Source organism: Aulonocara stuartgranti (assembly GCF_965226115.1).
Source record: "Aulonocara stuartgranti genome assembly, chromosome: 17".
Classification (NCBI taxonomy): Eukaryota; Metazoa; Chordata; class Actinopteri; order Cichliformes; family Cichlidae; genus Aulonocara; species Aulonocara stuartgranti.
In genome coordinates, this window is record NC_138953.1 from 40376561 (window position 1) to 40397258 (window position 20698).

Sequence of the window (20698 nt, forward strand, 5' to 3'; positions counted from 1 at the left end):
TAACTGAAACTGAAGGCGGAGCTTTAGGAAAAGGGTTGAATCATTTTGAACAAGTGATTTCTCAGAGATGCAGCTGCTGGCTGAGGCTCCAAGCTTTCATTCATGTGCATTTATGGACTTCACAGGTCAAGTAACGCATTGATGAAAGCTTGTTATGATTTGGTATTGATCTCTGTGGGATGTACAGTCATGGTCACGCTGCCACCTTGTGGATGTCACAGCACATCACACACAGAGAACCAGGTAAAGTTTTCATGCATTTCTTTAATATATCAGTTTTTTATATTCACAACAAATACATTAAGCTCTTTCTCTGTATGATACACCCTTAAATATTTTTACACTCAAACATTTGTTTGCCTATGAAAATGTCTTTTAATCTTTGTGACTTTATTTTGAACGTGTTGTACTTTGTTTGTACAGTTGTTGTCTCCATGCCTCCTAGCAAACTGACAGTATTTCCTTTGTACAATATTTACAGGTGAAAAAACCAAACAAATCTAAAGTTTTACATGATAGTACTCGGTTGAAAGGAATTGTTGGGTCTAAGGTGCAGGCAAGGAGTGAGGGAGGGAATGTTTAAGAAGAAAGGAACGTGAAAGTAGAAGAAGGCGGCTAACGGAAAGCGCTGCACGAGACGCAGAGTCCAGTGTTTGCTCCTGCAGGATCTATGAAGCTAGAGCAGATGTACATGGTGTTCCTATAGAAAATAACCATCTCCAAGGAAAACCAACGGCGCACTCTTGAAAAACACGTCAATTTCCTTCCTTGAATTCAATCACGTGAGCCGATCCCAGCTCTGCAGGCGGCAGGAAGGAGGATGTTAACACTGCCTGTGGAAGGCAGCTGTGTGCTCGGTGCGGTGAGGCTAAGCTCAGGTGCTGCATCACTCGGTCTTCATCAGCATCTCCATGGCCCGATGTCTCTGGTGCTTTAAGTCGTGAACTCAGAACTTTTCCATCCAAACTTTGGACAGTTTCACTTCAGTGTGACCGAATAAGACCGTGAGATGCAGCTCCTGTGCATCATGTGAACAAGACGAGTGGAAAGTTGTAAAAAGTCTGATGTTGGGATTTTAGTGCCTCCGTAAGAAATGTAGGACTGTGGAAGCGAAGTAACTCTTTAGCTTATGTAACGCGACGCACGAGACTCAAAGGCAACCACTGGACTCGACCCGTCCACGTCTCTGTGCAGCGTGACGAAGCTTCAAACTGATAACTGGAGCATTCAGACGGACCTCGTCCTGCTCTGTGGGTACCCGAGTTTGGTTTCACTGACAGCAGAGCTTCTTCATCATCTTCACGACTCTGTCAGCAGTGATCGCTCTGGTGACACAATCACCTGCACAGGACACTTTAAAGAGTCCTCTGGAGAAAATGGCAGCTGTGGGCAAAGCTTGAGGGAGCCGTGGGTAGCAGCAAAGCCTCCCAGTGACAGGACAATATGTCATTTATTAAAAAGGCCAACATGACCTCTACATTTCATCTGTAAAAGCGGCAGACGGAGGCGGGTAAATAAATGCTCGTTACTGATCGACGATTGGTTCTGGGCTTCTGGAAGTTTTGAGCGCCGGACACTGAATTCGAACCTTTCAATCGAACAGTTTCTCGCTCCGAGATGTGACGCTGGACGACACTGTGCATGCGCAGAGCTGTCAGAAGAATTCTGTAATCCTTGAATTGATGACGTAACTACAACAGACAAATGCTGTGTGCAGCGATGCATCCTGTTCCTGCAGCTTTGGCTGACGTGTTAGCAAACAGCCACGTCCAGGGTAACCAGGCAAGAAAAGCTTTCACTTTTATCAGATCAAGTCTTTCAATTCGTCTGCCGTCACCGGCTCTTCGCTCACGTTTAGTCCGTGCCCGACTTTACTAAAGGCAGCGTGCAGCTAGTTGAAGTGGTGACAACAACGCGGTCTCTCTGTAATAAACTGGGAAACAAACAAAGCCCACGCCTGCAGCCGTACAAAAACAGACAGCAGATCGCGACGCCGACAGCCGGTGGACATTTGTACTCTCGCAGACTCCACGACCCCCTCGGCTGTGTGCCACTCACGTGGAGTAAGACCCCAGCTGTGGGCTGAAGCCTGGCAGGTTCTCTTTTTCTGCAGATACTTTGAATCTAACGTTTGTTGGCTACGTGACAGCGCCGGTTTAGTTCGATTTTCTAAAGCTGATCATCTCACGATGCGGCGACTGAAACAACGTTAAAAATACAAACTCACTGGAAAGGAAGCCATGGAGGTGACGGGGAACGTCCGTTTCCATCATTCGTAATAGAAAGACACACGTGGATGCGAAGACCCGCCCTGTCGGCGCTCGGTCTGACACGTCAACTAGCTGCGCGCTCTCAGTCCACGAGGTGAGGCCAGGAGCCTCGTCAGGGCGGTACGCCGGCAGGTCTGCAGGCTCGTCACGCGGTCCTCGAATGAATATTTACAGTCCTGCACCTGCGGAGGGCAGCTTCACTGGAAGTCTGAGCCATCTGCTCGCTTCTTCAATTACAAACAAAGAAACAAAAACAAAAAGGCGAGTCGCTCGGTCGCTTCAATCCATCAAAGTGCAAATATGAGTCACATGACGAAAACAAGGGTTGTAAAAAAAAAATAAAAGCCTGAAAATAAACCCATAAAAAAGTCACATAAATAAGTCAGTATGTGCAGGCCTGCCTGTACAGGAAGAAGGCAAACAAAGAGCAGAACAGATCTAAACCTGGAATAACATGAAAGTACAGAGAATGTAAAAGGCGGGATTAAAGGACATTTCCAGAACTGTCAAAGCCGCAGAACTCTTGATCAACAGCCGGTAACACGTCTGTGTAAGTGCAACGTTGAAGCTTTGTGGTCCCACAGGAAGAGAAGAAAGCAACGCCACAACGTGCACGCAGTGTGAAAATCAATCTGTGAAAACGATGAGAAGCAAAGAAACCCCACGAGCAGGTCCAGCTGAAACCTTCAGCTGTCTGTGACCTGATGTTACCTTGGAGACAATCATTTCTGCTGCTTGTCACATGACCACAATATCCTTTGAAAGGGGGAAAGCTTTTAAAGTGGAGAACATGGTTGAGGTGCAGATCTTTTGCTGTCCTGCCATTAAACCCAGAGAGAGCCTCGCTGGCAGAGAGCAGCTGCCATGTTGGAGACAAACTCCATAAACACCGAAAACAAAAGACGGCTAAAAGATCCAAGACAGAAAGTATTCCCAGCAGCTGCTAGCTAAAATGGAAAACACAAATGGAAAAAATACAAACAGATTTCTCTTTCAAGTCATCGTCCTTCAGAATCCTTCTCCTCCAGCCCATCCCAGGGAAGCGCCAACGCCTTCCAGCAGCTGACGGCGTGAAGCCTCCTCTCGGTCCGCAGGCCCGTTCTCTGCTCAGCAGCACGGCTAACGCCCAGCTCCTCCTCACCGGCACAACAGCGACCGGACAACTCGCATCCAAAGCTCTCCTTTAAATGGTTTTCCTCTGTGGGTCAACTTGGATCCATCAGGCAAGGCGATTACTTCCACGTCTTCCTCAAAGCGGTTTGGTACGGATATCTTTGTCTTCGCTTTGTTGTTGTTCCGTCGTTCCTGATTAGTTTGTGTGTGTTGCTGCCGTCTGCCCAATGGACGGCTTCTTGTTAGTGAGGCTGCCTTCTTCGAGGTGACGGAGGAAGAAAACGGCGCATTGGTTTTTTCCTTTTTCTTTTTTTTCCCAGTAATGAATGAATCCACCGCAGGGACACAAGACTGTTGAGGAGTGACGAGGGATGGACTGCTGGTATCTGCCGCCATTTATTTAAATGCTGAAAACTCCCCTGAAAAGATAAAGAAACAAAGACAGACGGTGTGTGGACAGCAGTGTCAAGTTTCAGGTGGAAATATGAAGTTAGCGCGTTTCCAGTGAAGTTTACTTTATGAAACAACACTCATCCAGTGACAAAGGCCCGATACAAGTGTGGGAAATATAAGGACTACTGCACCGATGCAAGTACCAAAGTACCACGAGCGAGGGCCTCAAGAAAACCTTCTATTCTTTTTATTTGTTTTTATGCACAAATCTGAGAATATCCAACAACTTTAACACTTAAAGGGAAAATAACTCCTGACACTCTGTCACACAAATAACAACACCTGATCTGGTCTTTAAGTCTGACGTCACTAGTTGTGTTTGGGTCTAAACTCTGCTGCAGGTCCATATATCAAACGATCACTGTGGCATTACTCAGAGTTGGAAAAACTGTCTAAAGTCTTTCATCTTTAATAAAATGATCAGCGTTCTGCTCTACCAGGTGTAACAACTGAGTTTAACATCCAGGCATCCATGAAAACGGAATTTATGACATTTAACAGAGTTAGAAGTTAGAAGCTAGCGAGCTAACTCCCTGCTATCTAAATACAATATAGCATGTCCTGACTGCGGGGTTTTGGAAACAAATTAAAACGTACAGCTCTGTTATCACTTCCAGCATAAATGAAGACAGAAAACTAAACAGCAGTGACGTTTGTAGGGTTACTGAAGTTGGGCTAGCTGCTATATAATGATGTGCTACGTGACCGCTAGCGACACAGCTATGTTAGCATAATATAAACAAGCTAACTTTTTTCCACTCGATAAAAGTTAACGTGAGTGTTCTCGGTGGTCAGGAACAAATGTAATCGCATGGCAGGATGCTGTAAAAGGACCAAACTTCAGCCAGGAGAACAACTGAGATAATCCATCCACAATCTGTTAAATGTAATAAATTCTGTTTTCATGGATGCCTGGATGTTAAACTTAATTGTTACACCTGGTAAAGCAGCAACGCTGATCATTTTATTACAGATGGAAGAATTTAGACAGTTTTTAACTCTCAGTGATGCCGCAGTGTTCGTTTAACTTTGGGACCTGAAGATAATAGAGTTTAGGACCCAGATTCCTCTGCGAGGTTCCTGACTACAGTAGCTGTAACGCTCCAACAATCCATCAGGCGCTGCGGCTTCGTAGCTACCAAAGTCGTACTAAAACATTTTGACAGATTTTTGAACGCTGTGTACCTCATAAAATCGGTTCGAGGTCAGTAAACACAACCAGAATTCATACATAAGGCGCACATTCGATTTTTGAGAAATTAAAGGATTTTAAGTGCACCTCATAGTGCCGAGAATACGGTAAGTGGAAATTCAGTTCCAAGAAATATTCTGCAAGCCAACACACTGAAAGATGAGATGTGATGCACTAAGCATGGTTTGGGGATAAGGCACATTCATTAGAGGTAGTTATGGTGTATGTGATGAAAAAGCTACACTACCACTTCCTGTTACTGTCAGCTCCAGATTTCGCCGCTCCAGATGCTGAGAAGCGATGTTCCCAAGAAAAATAACTCACCGTAACCGCCGGCCTGGATGGGGGTTTTAGGTGAGGCGCAGGCATACAAACTGAAGTCCTCTGTCTGAAAACCAGCTCGGTTTAACGAAGGCTCCGAGGCGCTGCGGTGGATTTTGGGTAACGAGCGAGCCAGCAGCTCAATGGATGCCAAAATCTGAAGAAATACACAACAAAGCCACAGGGGTCGTTAGTTAGGATCGTATGATCACCATTCCCTCACAACACAAGAAACGAGCGACTACATCAGCTCAGCTGCTTTCTGTGGTTGCAGCTGCTTGCTGAGGCCATCGGTGGCAACGCAACAACTGTCAGAAAGAAGGAAGTAAAGAAATCCAAAATGCTGCAAATTAGGGAGTAAGGGCGAACGCTCACTCTGCACCAAACTCAGAGCTTCCACCCTGAAACGATCCATGTCTGTTTGCTGCCACTAGCTGAAGGGCTTTGGAGGTGAACACCAGGACAGCAAGAGTCGGATTTGATGGAGAGAAACGTCACTAAACTGTTGTTAAATAACAAATATTAAGACCATTAGAGTTTAAAGAGAAGCTGGGATGTGATGAGTGTGAGACTCTCTTGTCTCCGTGTCTCAGCGATTTTTGAAAGGGTTTGGGAAAAAAAAGAAAAAGAGTTTACTGTAAATATTATTTCCTCTCAATGTATAAAAGCGTCAGTGTGGGCTCTCACCTGAGGGAAGAGAGGCCGCTCCTCTCTCTTCTTCTTCAGGCAGTCAGCCATCAGCCTCTTCATGGCCTTTGGACAGTTGCTGCGGACCTTGCTGAGGTCAGGGGACAGGTAACCTCGTCCCACCATGAATATGATCTATGGAACAGAAAGAACGAGTCGTGAAACAAACTTCTGAGCTCTGCTCCCTCATCATTAATGACAAATCAAAGATCTGCAGCTCATTCCAAGTGTTTTTGGCATTTGTTCAAATTTGGTCTCAAACTTTAAATATGAGGTCCAAAGACAAAATGCGTCAGCCAGCTCTGCAACATCGACACAGCTAAAGAGGATCACAGAACTCTTTGGATATGGAAAACCTCCTGGTGCCTGAAAACACGGTGCAGCAGAAAGATGGGAAACAAATATGGAGAAAGAAAGCAACAGCTCACGATTCAACGTGTAACACATCACCTGCTGAGACCATGTGACGGTACGTGCATGCACATGAAGTGTGAAGTGCACAGGACTTTACTCTGCTCAGCTTCAGCCGAATGTGAGACCGGGCAAACAGCGCCTCACAGTGGATGGATAGTGAACCACAGACAAACCCAGCTAAAGGCCTGGCAGAGCATCTCACCCATTCAACAGCAAACACCATTTATATTCCAAACATTATTAAAATGATGTTCAGTCCAATTTATTTTCAGCCTCTGAAAATGGAAACTTTGAATAAAACTGGCTGAAATTCCCCAAACATGAAACATCTGGGGTTCAATCCCTCCTTCTGCACGCCCAATATCCTCGGGCAAGATAACAACCCCAAGTAGAAAGCACACGCGTAGAGAGAAAAGTACTTTTATCAATGGATGAATGAGGCATGGTGTGTAACGTGCTCAGAGTAGAAAACCCGACAGAAGAGCCATTTAACATGTTAATGCCACACTGGGGGAAATGCACCTGTTAAAGCAGCAAAAACATGGTTCAGTCTGACTGCTGAACCAGAGGTAAAACGGGGCGGAGTCTGGAGTATCTGTTAGAGCGAGTGCAGCAGTGGGGCCGCGCTCACATCCACTCACCTGGTCTCTGTTGTTGATGTTGGAGTAGGGCAGCGCTCCTGACATCAGCTCGTAGAGTACGATGCCAAAGGCGTACACGTCCGACTGGAAGCTGTAGGGGTTCTTGTCCTGCAGCCGGATTACCTCTGGAGCCTGACGAAACACAAGTTACACCGACCGTCAATAATTCACTGCTTGTTCAGTTGAACTGAAAGGAAACGTCTACAAAGACTCAAATCAATATTATGGCAATGAAAGGGGGGCGCTTCTTTTTCATATTCTCTGCAATACTCTGTTCCCCCAAACAGGGTGAGAATGGGCTGATCTGCATTTCTGATCACTTCTGCGTTCTCACTCTTGCTGTATTAGCCTCAGCACGCCTGGTTTAACGCATGAGCACATTTAGAGAGCACACATCAGATGGAAAGAATGACAGGAAAACAAAAAGTGTCTCGTAGGACACGAACACCGACCATCCAAAGAATAGAGCCTGAAAGCTGTTCAAACTGGTGGGAGCCACTCCAGCGGGACTTCACCGTAGCCAGACCAAAGTCCCCGATCTTCACTGTTAGGTCCTCATGGAGGAAAATATCTGGGACAACGGGTCAAGGAAACACTCTGAGCTCCTTCATATTCCAAGTATGGATTTTCCATTTTGATCCTTCATGAAATGACAAAAAACCAAAACACTGACGTGACAATAACGACACACATGCTGGATGCTACAATCCAGCGAATCAATAAGCAGCGTTTCTTCTTCAGTTCCAGATGTTCTGTATCGTGTGTCTTGCAGTGTTGTAGTATTACGCAGTATTGGACAATCACTGCATTCTGATCCCATCACTTTGGTGGATGAACGGTAATAATATCATATTTGATATATTGGTGCCTCTGTCTGGGCCGGGGTCGTGGGAAGGTCCATACCTGCTGTAAGGTGTGCTCTTCTTATTCTCCCCTGAAACGAAGCATTTCTTGGTCCTGCTTACGCTCCTGTAGCACCAAGTCCAGCTTATCACCCGATGACTTTGATTCAAAAGGATACTGTTGCTCTTCAGATCTCTGTGTATGATGGACTTGGCATGCAGGTAACTGAAGGTGAAGAGCAAAGCGTCATTAGAGCGACGGCGCTCGTTGTGGAATTTGACAGCGCTCGATGTTTGAAAGGTTACTCACTCCATGCCCTGAGCGGTCTGTCGGGCTATGTCGATCAGTTTGATCATCTCGAACTTGGTCTCGATGATGTGCAGGTGGTGGTACAGACTGGAGCCTTCACACCACTGGGTCACGATGGCCAGCTGGGGCTTGGTGGTGTAGCCCATGAAGAGCAAGATGTTCACGTGACGCGTTTTCCTGGTGCAAACACACAACGTGTTCAAATTACAGCAGGTTTACACTGATGACGCAGGCTGCATCAGTAAGGTGACGTTCTGCAGCGTGCAGCAGCGCGCTGGTGCACAAAGGAGAAGGCGGGGCTTACCTGAGGACTCCCACTTCATTCTTGAATGCCTGAAGCTGCTGTGGCGTGGGAGCGGTGACATTCAGCATCTTCACTGCCACATCACCTGAGAGCCCGGGGACAAAATGATTAAAGATGACGCTAATTTACTAACTGCTGAGATTTAACAAGGAAAAGCTAACGCACGAAGCTCTAATCTGCTTTATTTATTCCAAATCTTTTTCAATTAAAACTAATTTCATTTTTATCTGTGGCGAGCAGGTTTATCCAGTTTGTTCACCCCGAGCTGATGGAAACTGTTCTATCCCAGAAAGAGCGCCGACTCAAGCTCGTCCCTGACCTTAACCCGCTTGCTGGTCCTGCAGGACTAACTGATGCAGGAAGCGGCGTGTACACACTGCTCATCAAAGTATGAACACGATCAGCAGGCAGGCTGCGGCATGTAGACGGCGCTCTGTAAGTGTCTTTGCGTGGGGTGTGACGGCGCGGCGCAGTCTTACCGTGCCACTTTCCCTTGAAGACAGTTCCAAAAGATCCAGAGCCTATCCTCTGACCCAGAGTAATCTGACCTTCCGGGATTTCCCAGTCATCACTGGAGTCCCGCCTCCCCAGGGTTTTCTGTCATACAGGACACTCGATCAGCACGAGCACACAATGAGACGCAGCACAACGCTAGCATCTGCGGACGCCACTCACCATCTTATTGCGGTCCTCGGACGAGGAGGACGATTTGCGCTCCCTCTGCGGGCACGGCGACTTCTGTGGGACCTTGACGTTGGTCAGAGAGCCAGGCAGAGAGGCGGGAGGCGTGGCCGACAGACCTGTGGTCGAACCTAGAGAAGAAGATAAAGAGTAGTGAAAGGTAAAGGTCTGGAAGTGAGGGACTTGTCAAAAACAGAGAAGGAAGGAAGGGAAAAAGAGAGAGAGAGACTGAGGCTTCAGCATCAATGTGTGTGTGTGTGTGTGTGTCTGTCTCTGTGTGTGTGTGTCTGTCTGTGTGTGTCTGTGTGTGTCTGTGTGTGTGTGTGTGTGTGTCTGTGTGTCTGTGTGTGTGTGTGTGTGTCTGTGTGTGTGTGTCTGTGTGTCTGTGTGTGTGTGTGTCTGTGTGTCTGTGTGTCTGTGTGTGTGTGTCTGTGTGTGTCTGTCTGTGTGTGTGTCTGTGTGTGTGTGTCTGTGTGTGTGTGTGTGTGTCTGTGTGTGTCTGTGTGTCTGTGTGTGTGTCTGTGTCTGTGTGTGTGTCTGTGTCTGTGTGTGTGTCTGTGTGTGTGTGTGTGTGTCTGTGTGTGTGTGTGTGTGTGTGTGTGTCTGTGTGTCTGTGTGTGTCTGTGTGTCTGTGTGTGTGTCTGTGTCTGTGTGTGTGTGTGTGTGTGTCTGTGTGTGTGTCTGTGTCTGTGTGTGTGTGTGTCTGTGTGTCTGTGTGTGTGTGTCTGTGTGTCTGTGTGTGTGTGTGTCTGTGTGTGTGTCTGTGTGTGTGTGTCTGTGTGTGTGTCTGTGTGTGTGTGTCTGTGTGTGTGTGTGTCTGTGTGTGTCTGTGTGTCTGTGTGTGTGTCTGTGTCTGTGTGTGTGTCTGTGTGTGTGTGTGTGTGTGTGTGTGTGTCTGTGTGTGTGTGTGTGTGTCTGTGTGTCTGTGTGTGTGTCTGTGTGTGTGTCTGTGTCTGTGTGTGTGTGTGTGTGTGTGTCTGTGTGTGTGTGTGTTCACATGTACAGGACAGGTGAGGGTGTGCTTGGCTGGATGGCAGCTGTTTGTGTCACAGATTTGATATTTTTGGTCACTGATTCTTCCAAAACAAAGGTTCGAATACGTAATCATCTTTTTTTCTCTGAACGGGTCCTGAAGTTAAGATTCAGAGGTCCTGAAAGAACTACAAAAATGTCGTCCCGACATTTTCAGCCGGCTCGTTTGAAAACAGACTTCACAGTAAAAGCAAAAAAAACTGCTACTCCTAATCCGAGCCAATCAGTGTGCAGACCTGTTTGGTCAGTCAAAGGAGTGCACAGACTACGCCGTACTCTGGCACTCTGCAGCATGGAGGCGTTTTATTTTTGTGACACTAGCAAACACCTTTTTGATTTCAAACAGCTGCCAGTTCAGGCAATGGCTTCATATCCAATAGCTACAGATGCTACAGTTAGCTGTGATGTCTGAATAGAAATGGAAAAAAGAAATCCTGCAAACGAATCAATGGATCGTTCATGTCGACCAAAATCATGATTCAGTTATGAAGCTGGGAGGCTTTGGAAATCTTACAAAGACGACATATTAAAAGAAAAACACGACTCTTTGTTATTATGTAACAGCTATAAACTGATTTTAACAGCCTGCTAACAAGATGCTGCAGTGAACATCAAGAGGCGGGCTTTCTGATTAACATGTCATTCTTTTTAACCAATGACTGAACACAAGAGCGCCTCCATCAAAGAAACCGCTATCCATCGAGCAGGCAGCGTGTGGTACTGCGCCGTGAGGTGTATGGCTGAAGGAGCATGTGAGGGCATAAAGGCAAAGAACAGAGAGAGTGTGGAGGGAGACGGGGTTGAGGTGGAGATGTGGGTGGGTGGGGTGTGTATGTGAATGGAAGAACAACACAGGAACACAGAGGCCTAACTACCTCGGAAAACGGGCTCGGGCTCAAAATCAAACACTATGTCATTGGGATAGGAGTATAGGAGGGGGCTTGAGGTCCGTGTTCGGTGCTTCCTCAAGCAGCAGGCGGGGTGGGTCGGGGGGGCTGCAGGGCAAAGAGAGACAGACAGACCATCACTGCTACTCAACACGCCCCTGTCACTAACTAGGCTCTAACTATGGCTACACAGTCAGAGCTATAAGCTGTCAGTCAGGGTGACTCCAGGGTTTGCTCTGGGCGTCCTCTGCCATGAAGTCCATCTCCATGGTAACTCACACTGTGAGGGTCCAGGTTAGAGATCGACTGTTGTGGAGTTTTTGGATGACGTGTACACCTGCAGTAAACGTCAGCAGATGTTTGCTCTCATGCAGCAAAACCAAAACCTGTCTGCAGTCAGAAGTAATGAACACAATAAAATCACCGCAAGGATTATATGATCATGTACACACACGCACGCACACACACTCACAGGTTTTTAATACTAGCGCTCTGACACACACTGTCTGCAGCCGTGTGTTACTTCCAGCATATATTTCATGTATCGTTTCTTTTATCACAGAATTTTTTTTTCCAGCTTTCGTGTCCATGTGTAGCTGAAACACTGGGTTAGCTTATGATGTTTGTAGCTAGCTTCACGTGACTGCTTACTCTGACAACTTAAGACAACGGCTGTATCCCAACTCAGGGTCTGCAGCCTTAAAGGCCGCATTTTAAGGCCGATTACGTCACCGCGACGTGACGAAGGCTGTCCCAATTCAAAGGCTGCTCGAAATGCGGCCCTCAAATGCGTCCTTCATTTCCCTGAATTTTAAGGACGTGGCGGTGTAGACTTCGTGGCCCAACATATCCCAGAATGCATAGCGCGGCGGTGGGTGTGGATAATTTTGCCGGAAAAAAAAAAAAAAACGGCGGATGAGGGGCGCCCGAAGAGTAAACTTTAAGTAAGTCCTGGATATTATGTCACTTATTTATGTGCAAATGTTTAATAACGAAGAACAATAAAACATTACTGTTGGCCACATGTCGGCAAAGTCATGTGACATTAGTGACGTTTGTGCTAACTTGGTTTTAAAGCCTTTACTTTAAAATATACGCCGTTCAATAGCTGAGCTTAATCTCACAGAGAATGATCAAAGCTCATGTAGAAACAAACAAACAAATGAACAAAAGATTTCATTTCATTTCTGTCAAACAAAGCTGTATGACACGTTTCCAGCTGTTAGTATCATGGTTGCTAGGCAACCTGGGCAGCGCAACGGAGGCTAGACCGCCCCATTTCACAAGCCTCGCACTTCCGGCCTTAGCGGTCTTTGAGTACGCGGCCCTCGAGGATCGTTGAGGCTGCGTACTTTAAGGCTGCAGACCCTGAATTGGGATGCAGCCTTTGACTGCACTTTGTAGTCGACTAATAACTGAACACCACTCATTCCCCAGCATGTCTTTATCCGGTCTTCCTTCTCTCACCCAAACCGGTCGCAGCAGATGGCCCCGCCCCTGTTAACAGGGAGTTTTTCCTTCCCGCTGTCGCCAAAGTGCTTGCTCATAGCGACTGTTGTGATTTCGAGCTGTATAAATTAAACTGAATTGAATTGCAAGATTAGTTTCGGGATCTAAAACTGCCACACTGAATGTAAAACAGTCCACACACGTGTCACAGGTGTCCCCTCTGTATCTTACTGCACACCCAGACTACACTGGAAACATTGTTCAACACTGTGCATGTATTGCGATGCTTTGCTGCAGAGCTGCTTTGTTGGAACTTTTGGAAAATTTGTCAAATGTTTTAGTTTCACGTGAGGAGGAGCCGAGCCTGGAGGAGCACTCAGACCGCTCATCCTCGAAAACCCCTGACCTTCAGCTCACGGCTCTGTGACTGGCAAGGCACAGGACTGAACGCGCACACACACACACAGATAAAAAAAATTCAAGAGCACAGAGATGTGAGATGATGGGGAAAAAGTTGAGTGTGAAGTTTCCCTCTTGGATGCTCACCTCCATCTGACCTCGGTAAGCCCTGATCTCGAATCAGGTCCTGAAATAAAGAAAGCAAAACCAACATGAACACGGTGATTTCAGCAGCTGCAGAGGGTGAAAAACACACTTAACATAAATACATGAGGATTTGCTCCGAGTGCAAACTGATGGTATTTACAGAGGGTAAAGTATTGAACACGTCACCCACTTTTGAATTAAATGTGTAAATGACATGAAATCCTCACCAGATGTTGGTAACAATCCATCCAATCCTCACGTGCACAGAAATCAAAGCACAGGTGTCCAACAATTAAGTTATGTGTAATAATGAGAAACGATTGAACACATGAAGAAAAGACCTGGAACAGCAGCTGAGATCTATCAGTAATTAAAAGTCCTGCCAATTAAAGCAAATTAATGTCAGCTGGTTCATTTACAACTGATGGCCCGTAAAATGTGTCTCATTACCAACCAGTCGCCCAAGAAACATCTCATGGTGGGTAAAAACTGCTCAAGTGTTGCCAAACATACTGATGGTTCCAGTTACAAATAGTACATAACCTTCTCTCTGCCCAACCAATCACAGCAGATGGCCCCGCCCCTCCCTGAGCCTGGTGCTGTCGGAGGTTTCTTCCTATTAAAAGGGAGTTTTTCCTTCCCACTGTCGCCAAAGTGCTGCTCATAGGGGGTCATATGATTGTTGGGGTTTCTCTGTATGTATTATTGTAGGATCTACCTTACAATATAAAGCGCCTTGAGGCGACTGTTGTTGGGATTTAGCGCTGTAGAAATAAAATTGAATTGAAAGTTGAATACATCTTGATAAAAATCTGCAGCCATCCACCGGCATGAGGAAGATGAAATAAGGGTGGACGTTTCAGCAAGACGACGATCCCCCGAAAACAGCTGAGGAAACTTAATCGGGTTCAGAGAAATGTTAGAATTGTCCAGCCAATCACGTGACCCGATCCCACTGAAACTCCACGGAAAGAACTAAAGACGGGGCCCATGGAGCCCCGAGGATGTGGAGACTGTTGGTGTTAAAGACTGGGTCGAAATCACACCTGAGAAATCGTGCGATTCGTCTCTCTGTACAGAAGCTGTCGTTGTCATCGGCAACAGTTTTTACATTTGTATTAAATAAATTTCAGCGAGCATGTTCAATAATTCTTCCCTGTGTCATTTCTCCTCATTACATATAATATTTGGACATCTATGGTTTGATTTCTTTGCATGTGTGGATTGGATGGGCTGTTGTTCAGGGAAGTAAAATACTGCTAATAAAGAAAGTAAATAATAAAGTGTTATCAAAGTGTTATGGAAGAGTTTGTCCATCAGAGCGGCTCCACCGTCTGTGGACGATCGAGAGCTTCTGTTGTCAACTTAAGGAAGTGTATTAACTGTTATTTTAATGTCAAGAGCACAAAAGAAATAAGAGACTACATCATTCTGGTCATCTGTAACACAACTGTAAAACGTCTGTAACACAACTGTAACACGTCTGTAACACGTCTGTAACACATCTGTAACACGTCTGTAACACATCTGTAACGTCTGTAACACATCTGTAACGTCTGTAACACATCTGTAACGTCTGTAACACATCTGTAACGTCTGTAACACATCTGTAACGTCTGTAACACAACTGTAACGTCTGTAACACAACTGTAACGTCTGTAACACAACTGTAACACGTCTGTAACACATCTGTAACGTCTGTAACACAACTAACGTCTGTAACACAACTGTAACGTCTGTAACACAACTGTAAAACATCTGTAACACATCTGTAACGTCTGTAACACAACTGTAAAACATCTGTAACACATCTGTAACGTCTGTAACACATCTGTAACGTCTGTAACACATCTGTAACGTCTGTAACACAACTGTAACGTCTGTAACACATCTGTAACGTCTGTAACACAACTAACGTCTGTAACACAACTAACGTCTGTAACACAACTGTAAAACATCTGTAACACATCTGTAACGTCTGTAACACAACTAACGTCTGTAACACAACTGTAACACGTCTGTAACACATCTGTAACGTCTGTAACACAACTAACGTCTGTAACACAACTGTAACGTCTGTAACACAACTGTAAAACATCTGTAACACATCTGTAACGTCTGTAACACAACTGTAACACGTCTGCAACACGTCTGTAACACAAGTGTAACGTCTGTAACACAACTGTAACACAAGTGTAACGTCTGTAACACGTCTGTAACACGTGCTGGACGTTGACGTGAAACCATAGGGCGCTGTGTGAGGTGATGAAAAACATAGAATGAAAGAAAATTCTCATGTGTCAGCGAGTCCAGCGGACTCACATCGATGTTGACCGGTTCGATGGTGTTGATGTGCACATTGGGGGCAGAGGATGAACGGTCCCGCTGGCCAAACTGGTTGCGGTGGTCCTCCTCGTTGGGCCGGAAACTGGGCGGGATGGGTATGGATTTGGACGGCGACACAGTGGCGTGGCATATTGATCTGGACAGAAAGCCGCTGGTTAGTACTTCAAACTTCAGACTCTAAATGTTCTGCTGAGGAAACAGAAGGAAAACGTCTCCTTTTCGGTATGAGGCTGGAGGACTCACCCAGTGGAGTCGGATGGGGGAAGTGATGGACAGGCCTCAGACACAGGCGTGGTTCCCTCTGAGGAGACCTCCTCCTGGGTGAACGGGTGGTGCTCAAAGAACTTGGACACTAGTAGCAAGCTGCAGAGGACACGCCGAAAACATACGATTCAGGCACAGTTGGAACGTAACCTTAAACAGGCCAAACAAGCACTAACACACATCCTTTCACACTGAGCACACTTGTTTCATTTGCCTACCACAGGAACCAACGGTGAATTTTGGAGCTTACAGTAACTCGTTTTTATGTAGTCATGACATTTCTCTCTTTTTTGTTGCACTTTAAAATCTGAGGCATTTTTTGAACCCATTGAAGCTAAAAGCCTGAATATGTCACTGCTCTTTGTTACCATAAAGATGAATCAGGATCTGTGCAGACGACAGCTTCGTTCTGTTCGCATTTTTACTGCCGGTAGCGTCCTGATCCCTGCTTCCCCGTGGCAGTCGCACATGTACAAAGATACAAGCGTAGCTGCCTGTCAGCGCGTAACTGCAGGTTCTCAGTGTCACGAGCACTGAGAACCAGGTCACTGAGCCGAGCCCGTGGAGCCATAACATCCTTATATCGTCCCAAACTGCTCACAGCAGTGTGCGCCTTCCTGCACTGAACTTACTCGAGCTGGTCGTAGTTGACGCACATGAGAGGAACCTCAGTGCTGCACCGCTGGTGGAACTTGTAGCCACAGGTCTGACAGCGGAAACCCTGGAACAACAACTTTCTGCAGAAGTCACAGAAGGCCAGTGTAAAGAAAGTCTTCCTCACCTGTGGATCAAACAGAGACATACAGACCAGAGTCACCCCGGCTGCACTGAGCACTTCTCACTACGGGACACTTGGTTTTCTGAAAGTACTTACAAAGTTGTGTGTGGTGAGCGGCACGTTTTCCAACACTTCTACATGCAGCTCCTCCCCCGTCAGCCACGAGATGTCTGTGTCCCAGCCAATAGGCTTCTTCTCTCTGAAACAGGAAGTGGGGAGTATCGGAAACTGTCTACACCTCAGCCAGCCGTTGGTTTAGCCACCGCACCAAGAGCGGTGCAAAACTAACCAAGATGGTTTCCAGCATAAAACCCAAACATCCTACTGCTCCACTTTCATACAGCAGGACTCATGATACTGTGCGCACTGTATAACCCTCCCCACAGTGTGGGACGTGCACCGCACTGTTGTACATGACATGAGACTGCCTACATCAAAAATACCCGATGGCCATATGGCGGTCCCAACACATAGGCCTATGAAAACCTTCAGAAGCAATAACCTGTCGTCAGCATTTTGTGTATGGTGTTATCGGTGTGTCACATCGTGCTGGAGAAAGTTTGGCCCTCCCATCTTTACGCCGTTGTTTTAGTTTGAGTTAAAGTTTACGGACATTAATTTTGCAGCGATGTGCCATTCCATCCATACATCCATCCACCCACGTATATCCGGGGCGGATCGTGGGGCAGCAGCCTAATCAGAGAAGCCCAGACCTCCCTCTCACCAGCCACCTCCTTCAGCTTATCCAGGGGAACTCCAGCCGAGAGATGTAGCCTCTCCAGAGTCTGCCCTGTTGGGACATGCCTGGAACACCTCAGCCAGGAGGCATCCAGTGAGAGGAGGTTCCCTCCTTTCAAAAACAGCGCGTCAAACAGGCAATATGGCAACGGGGGTGGAGAAGTGGCGATTAGCGATTAGCTTATCCTCTGCACTGCTGCCCATTTCTGATTATTGCACATAACTTCTTTGCATGTGTGGACTGGATGGACTGTGCCGTGAGAACTTCAAGTCAGTAGCACCTTTACAAATATATTTACTTAGAAAATAGTATTTTTTTTTTTTTTTGACAAGTGGGCCGGAAGAGTCGGCCATGACCCAGGATGCACTGGACACACTGATGGAGCACATTCAGGTGTGGCCCATGTTGGACACCATCTCCATCTGACAACACTCTGCAGGTACGCTCTGAGGACTGCGCCATCCCTGTGACTGTGAGACACGTGGCCTCACATTATGTGGCTGTAGCTCAGAAGGTGGAGCTTAACCTCTACTATCTTGAAGGTTGGTGGTTTGATGCCTGGCTGCTCCAGTCTGCAGCCAAATATGCTTCCCATCGGAAGTACGACTGTTGGAAGGTGCCCAGGTCTAGCGGCTGTGCCCCTCCACTACTGTGCTTGACAGCTGGTACGAGGTCTTTGTGCCGATATGCTGTATGACGTGGTTTCAGAAGTTTTGTGGTTATCCACATGTAGCTTTAAAAACCTGCGATCGTGTTCTTTTTAGAGAGAAGCTTTCCCTCGCAGCCCCTCCAAACGTGCCACACTTGTTCTAGTTAGACTGTTATGAACGTTAACTTTAAAGTGCTAACTGAGGCCGATAGTCTAAGCCAGCGGTCCCCAACCCGGCGCCGGTCTGTGAGTCGTTTGGTGCCGGGTCGCGAGAGTTGAGGCTTGGGTGTGAAATTTACGGTTTTCAGGGTTTTTATCGTCAACTCCGTTTCCCCGGGTCTTTTCCCGTGTTGTAGTTGTGTCTTATTTTGAAAGAAATAGTTACGCGTTACCATAGCGACCAGAGGGCATTAAGGGGCAGAGAGGAGGACGTTGCTCTCAATGTTGTTGGCGCATTTCAGGAGGACGCTGCGAATAAAGTTACACAACTACACAGTGAATTCGCACTTATTATATTTAAATAAGAGCCCCGTTTTTGTCTCGGTCGTATCATTTTTCTGTCGTATTTATCCACCACACCTTAAAGAAGGTTGGGACCGCTGGTCTAAGCTGTAGTTCTTGGGTTTGTTTTAAAGTGGTGCACATTCAGACCTCGGGGTAAATTCGCTGAGGTGTCCGATCCTGTGGGTCATTGTGCCACACACATCTGAACCAGAGCAGCCAACTACTCAAACTTCTGCTTTCACAGAGGCGCTCACACTCACCACATTTCATGAAGTAGCCGTTAGCTGCTATTTGCTCTCTTAATCATTCAGAAGCAGTAAACAGAGATTCCCAGCTGTTACCAAACTCATTTTCATACTATAGTTCTTATGTCTGCAGATAAAGGCCTGAAGCAAAAAACTGGCTAAACATTAAATTGGAAGTATCCTGACTGCCAGACAGGGAATCTGCACGTGACATCGACATCAGTCCATTCTTATAATATCTGTAACGAGGCAGCAGAGGTAAAATTAACATAATGTCACAGTGAAGTTGACCCTTTAAACACAAACTGTAATAACTTGGTGAATTCAGGTTTTATGCTAAGAATTAAATCACTAGCACAGTCCTCTCATCTGGCAGCTTCTTCACATCTTTCTCAAACATCCTCGCTGGGAGGAGTCAAGACGTGAAGACGCGAGGAGACGCAGTGACACGAAACAGCGACTGATAAGTCTGTGAGACACCTACCCATCCTGTATCCTATAGACTGCACAGCACTCTGGAATGAGTCCTCGCATCATCAAGGCTTTCTTCAGGGAGTCCCTCACAGTCATCCCACAGCGTGCCGGCACCTGAAGGCAGCACAACGACACTCACTGAACCGACACAGAAATGACAGGATGTAACCAGGTTTGGGTTTTACATCTCTCAGCCAGCAGCCACAGGTCATCGTTTCAGGGAAGGCTGGCAGTACAGTAGTATTACATTCAGTCACCTCGCCCGACCTCCGCCGATCGTCAACATTCAGAGAACCAGAACACCGACGATCCAGCTGACGTGCAGGGCTGGGCCTCGCTGGAAGCTTTACTCTGACTTTATGGGTCAGACTAATGCTCTCAGCCTTCGTCTGCATTAAACCACAGCAGACCTGTGAATGCACTTCAACCTGCTAAGACCCGAACTCTTCCACAGCAGCATTTTTAATTTCTCTTTGATATTTGGGCTGATTGGGACCTGATGAACGTAAAAACAAAGAATCACCAGATTTTTTTTCTTTACCCGATTTTTGTTTCTAAGAAAAATCAGAGCCACATATGAAGATATTCGTTTGAAATTTCGACAGAACAGTGGCAGCATAAAGTCCTCGTAAGTGGATATCAGGCCCTTGTAGAACAAAATTGAGTATTTTGGTCTAAATAAACCAAAATGTGATGCCCACACATGTGGACGCAGGTCCTAGGAGGTTAATGACAAACTGAAGTTTTGTGCAGATTTATGCAGAAATCACCACACAAGTCCGTCACAGAGGCTCCGAATTACTCCCAAGCTGAGCCAGACACTGTCACACAGAACTACGTTTAGCCAGAGACAGAAAAGAGAAGCAGCCGTCCTGTACATGTCTGAGTCGATCTGCGGGACTTTTTTTTTTATAATAAGCAAAGAGTTTGTCTTAGTAATAAATACCAAGTCAGTACGTCTTCTTGGCTATAATCTTTAGTCACATTTTACTTTTCAAAGTTAAGAATGCAATGTTTAAATCAAGCCTGATGTTTCCTCAAATGTGCAACAATAATTCAGAGGAAGAGCCAAGCTGATGTCCATGATGGACACCACCGACCACAGCTGTTACAGCCACGGTGCAGGATGAGCTGCAGGAGTCAGACTGAACAACGTGTATCAATCATTTTCTGTCGGACCCTTTTTGCTGCTTCACGAGTGCATTTCTCTGGTGAGGGATTAAGATGTTGAACAGTAAATGGACTGCTTCTGATACAGCGCTTTTCTACTCCAACCACTTTAGACAACTTGCCTCATTCAGCCATTCACACAAGCACTTTTTTTCTACACCCACGTGCTTTTTATCCAACAGTCATACTAACTCTGAGATTCAGGGTTAGTATCTGCCCAATGCTCGACTGTCAACTGAATGGAAATACAAATACATAAAGGGACTTATAATATTTATGCCTTAATGTAAAACCACGTTTTATTTTAAACTAGATTTGTATTGCTGTGAGCATCTGACAGCGAGTGAGACCGAGCACTTTGTGCAACCTAAAGTCAAAAAGGCTGCA

General features: G+C 46.3%; 1 protein-coding gene across 2 annotated transcripts in view; it reads right to left on the bottom strand.

Annotated features, from left to right (window-relative positions):
• Positions 1–244: 244 nt before the first annotated feature.
• The window catches only part of braf (B-Raf proto-oncogene, serine/threonine kinase), a 31971-nt gene continuing 11517 nt past the window's right edge, over positions 245–20698 (bottom strand). Inside the window, exons 4-20 of one of the 2 annotated variants that reach the window (XM_082510382.1) lie at positions 19152–19255; positions 16627–16729; positions 16385–16533; positions 15732–15851; positions 15465–15624; positions 13143–13182; positions 11136–11255; positions 9223–9359; positions 9027–9144; positions 8548–8632; positions 8244–8420; positions 8113–8159; positions 7544–7662; positions 7092–7223; positions 6037–6171; positions 5353–5506; positions 245–3802 (exon numbers count right to left, since the gene is read on the bottom strand). In XM_082510382.1, the coding sequence (XP_082366508.1) occupies positions 3780–3802; positions 5353–5506; positions 6037–6171; positions 7092–7223; positions 7544–7662; positions 8113–8159; positions 8244–8420; positions 8548–8632; positions 9027–9144; positions 9223–9359; positions 11136–11255; positions 13143–13182; positions 15465–15624; positions 15732–15851; positions 16385–16533; positions 16627–16729; positions 19152–19255 (1923 nt within the window). In that variant the 3' untranslated portion in view covers positions 245–3779. The remainder of the gene's footprint in view (positions 3803–5352; positions 5507–6036; positions 6172–7091; positions 7224–7543; positions 7663–8112; positions 8160–8243; positions 8421–8547; positions 8633–9026; positions 9145–9222; positions 9360–11135; positions 11256–13142; positions 13183–15464; positions 15625–15731; positions 15852–16384; positions 16534–16626; positions 16730–19151; positions 19256–20698) is intronic. The other variant, XM_082510381.1, reaches the window with a different exon arrangement.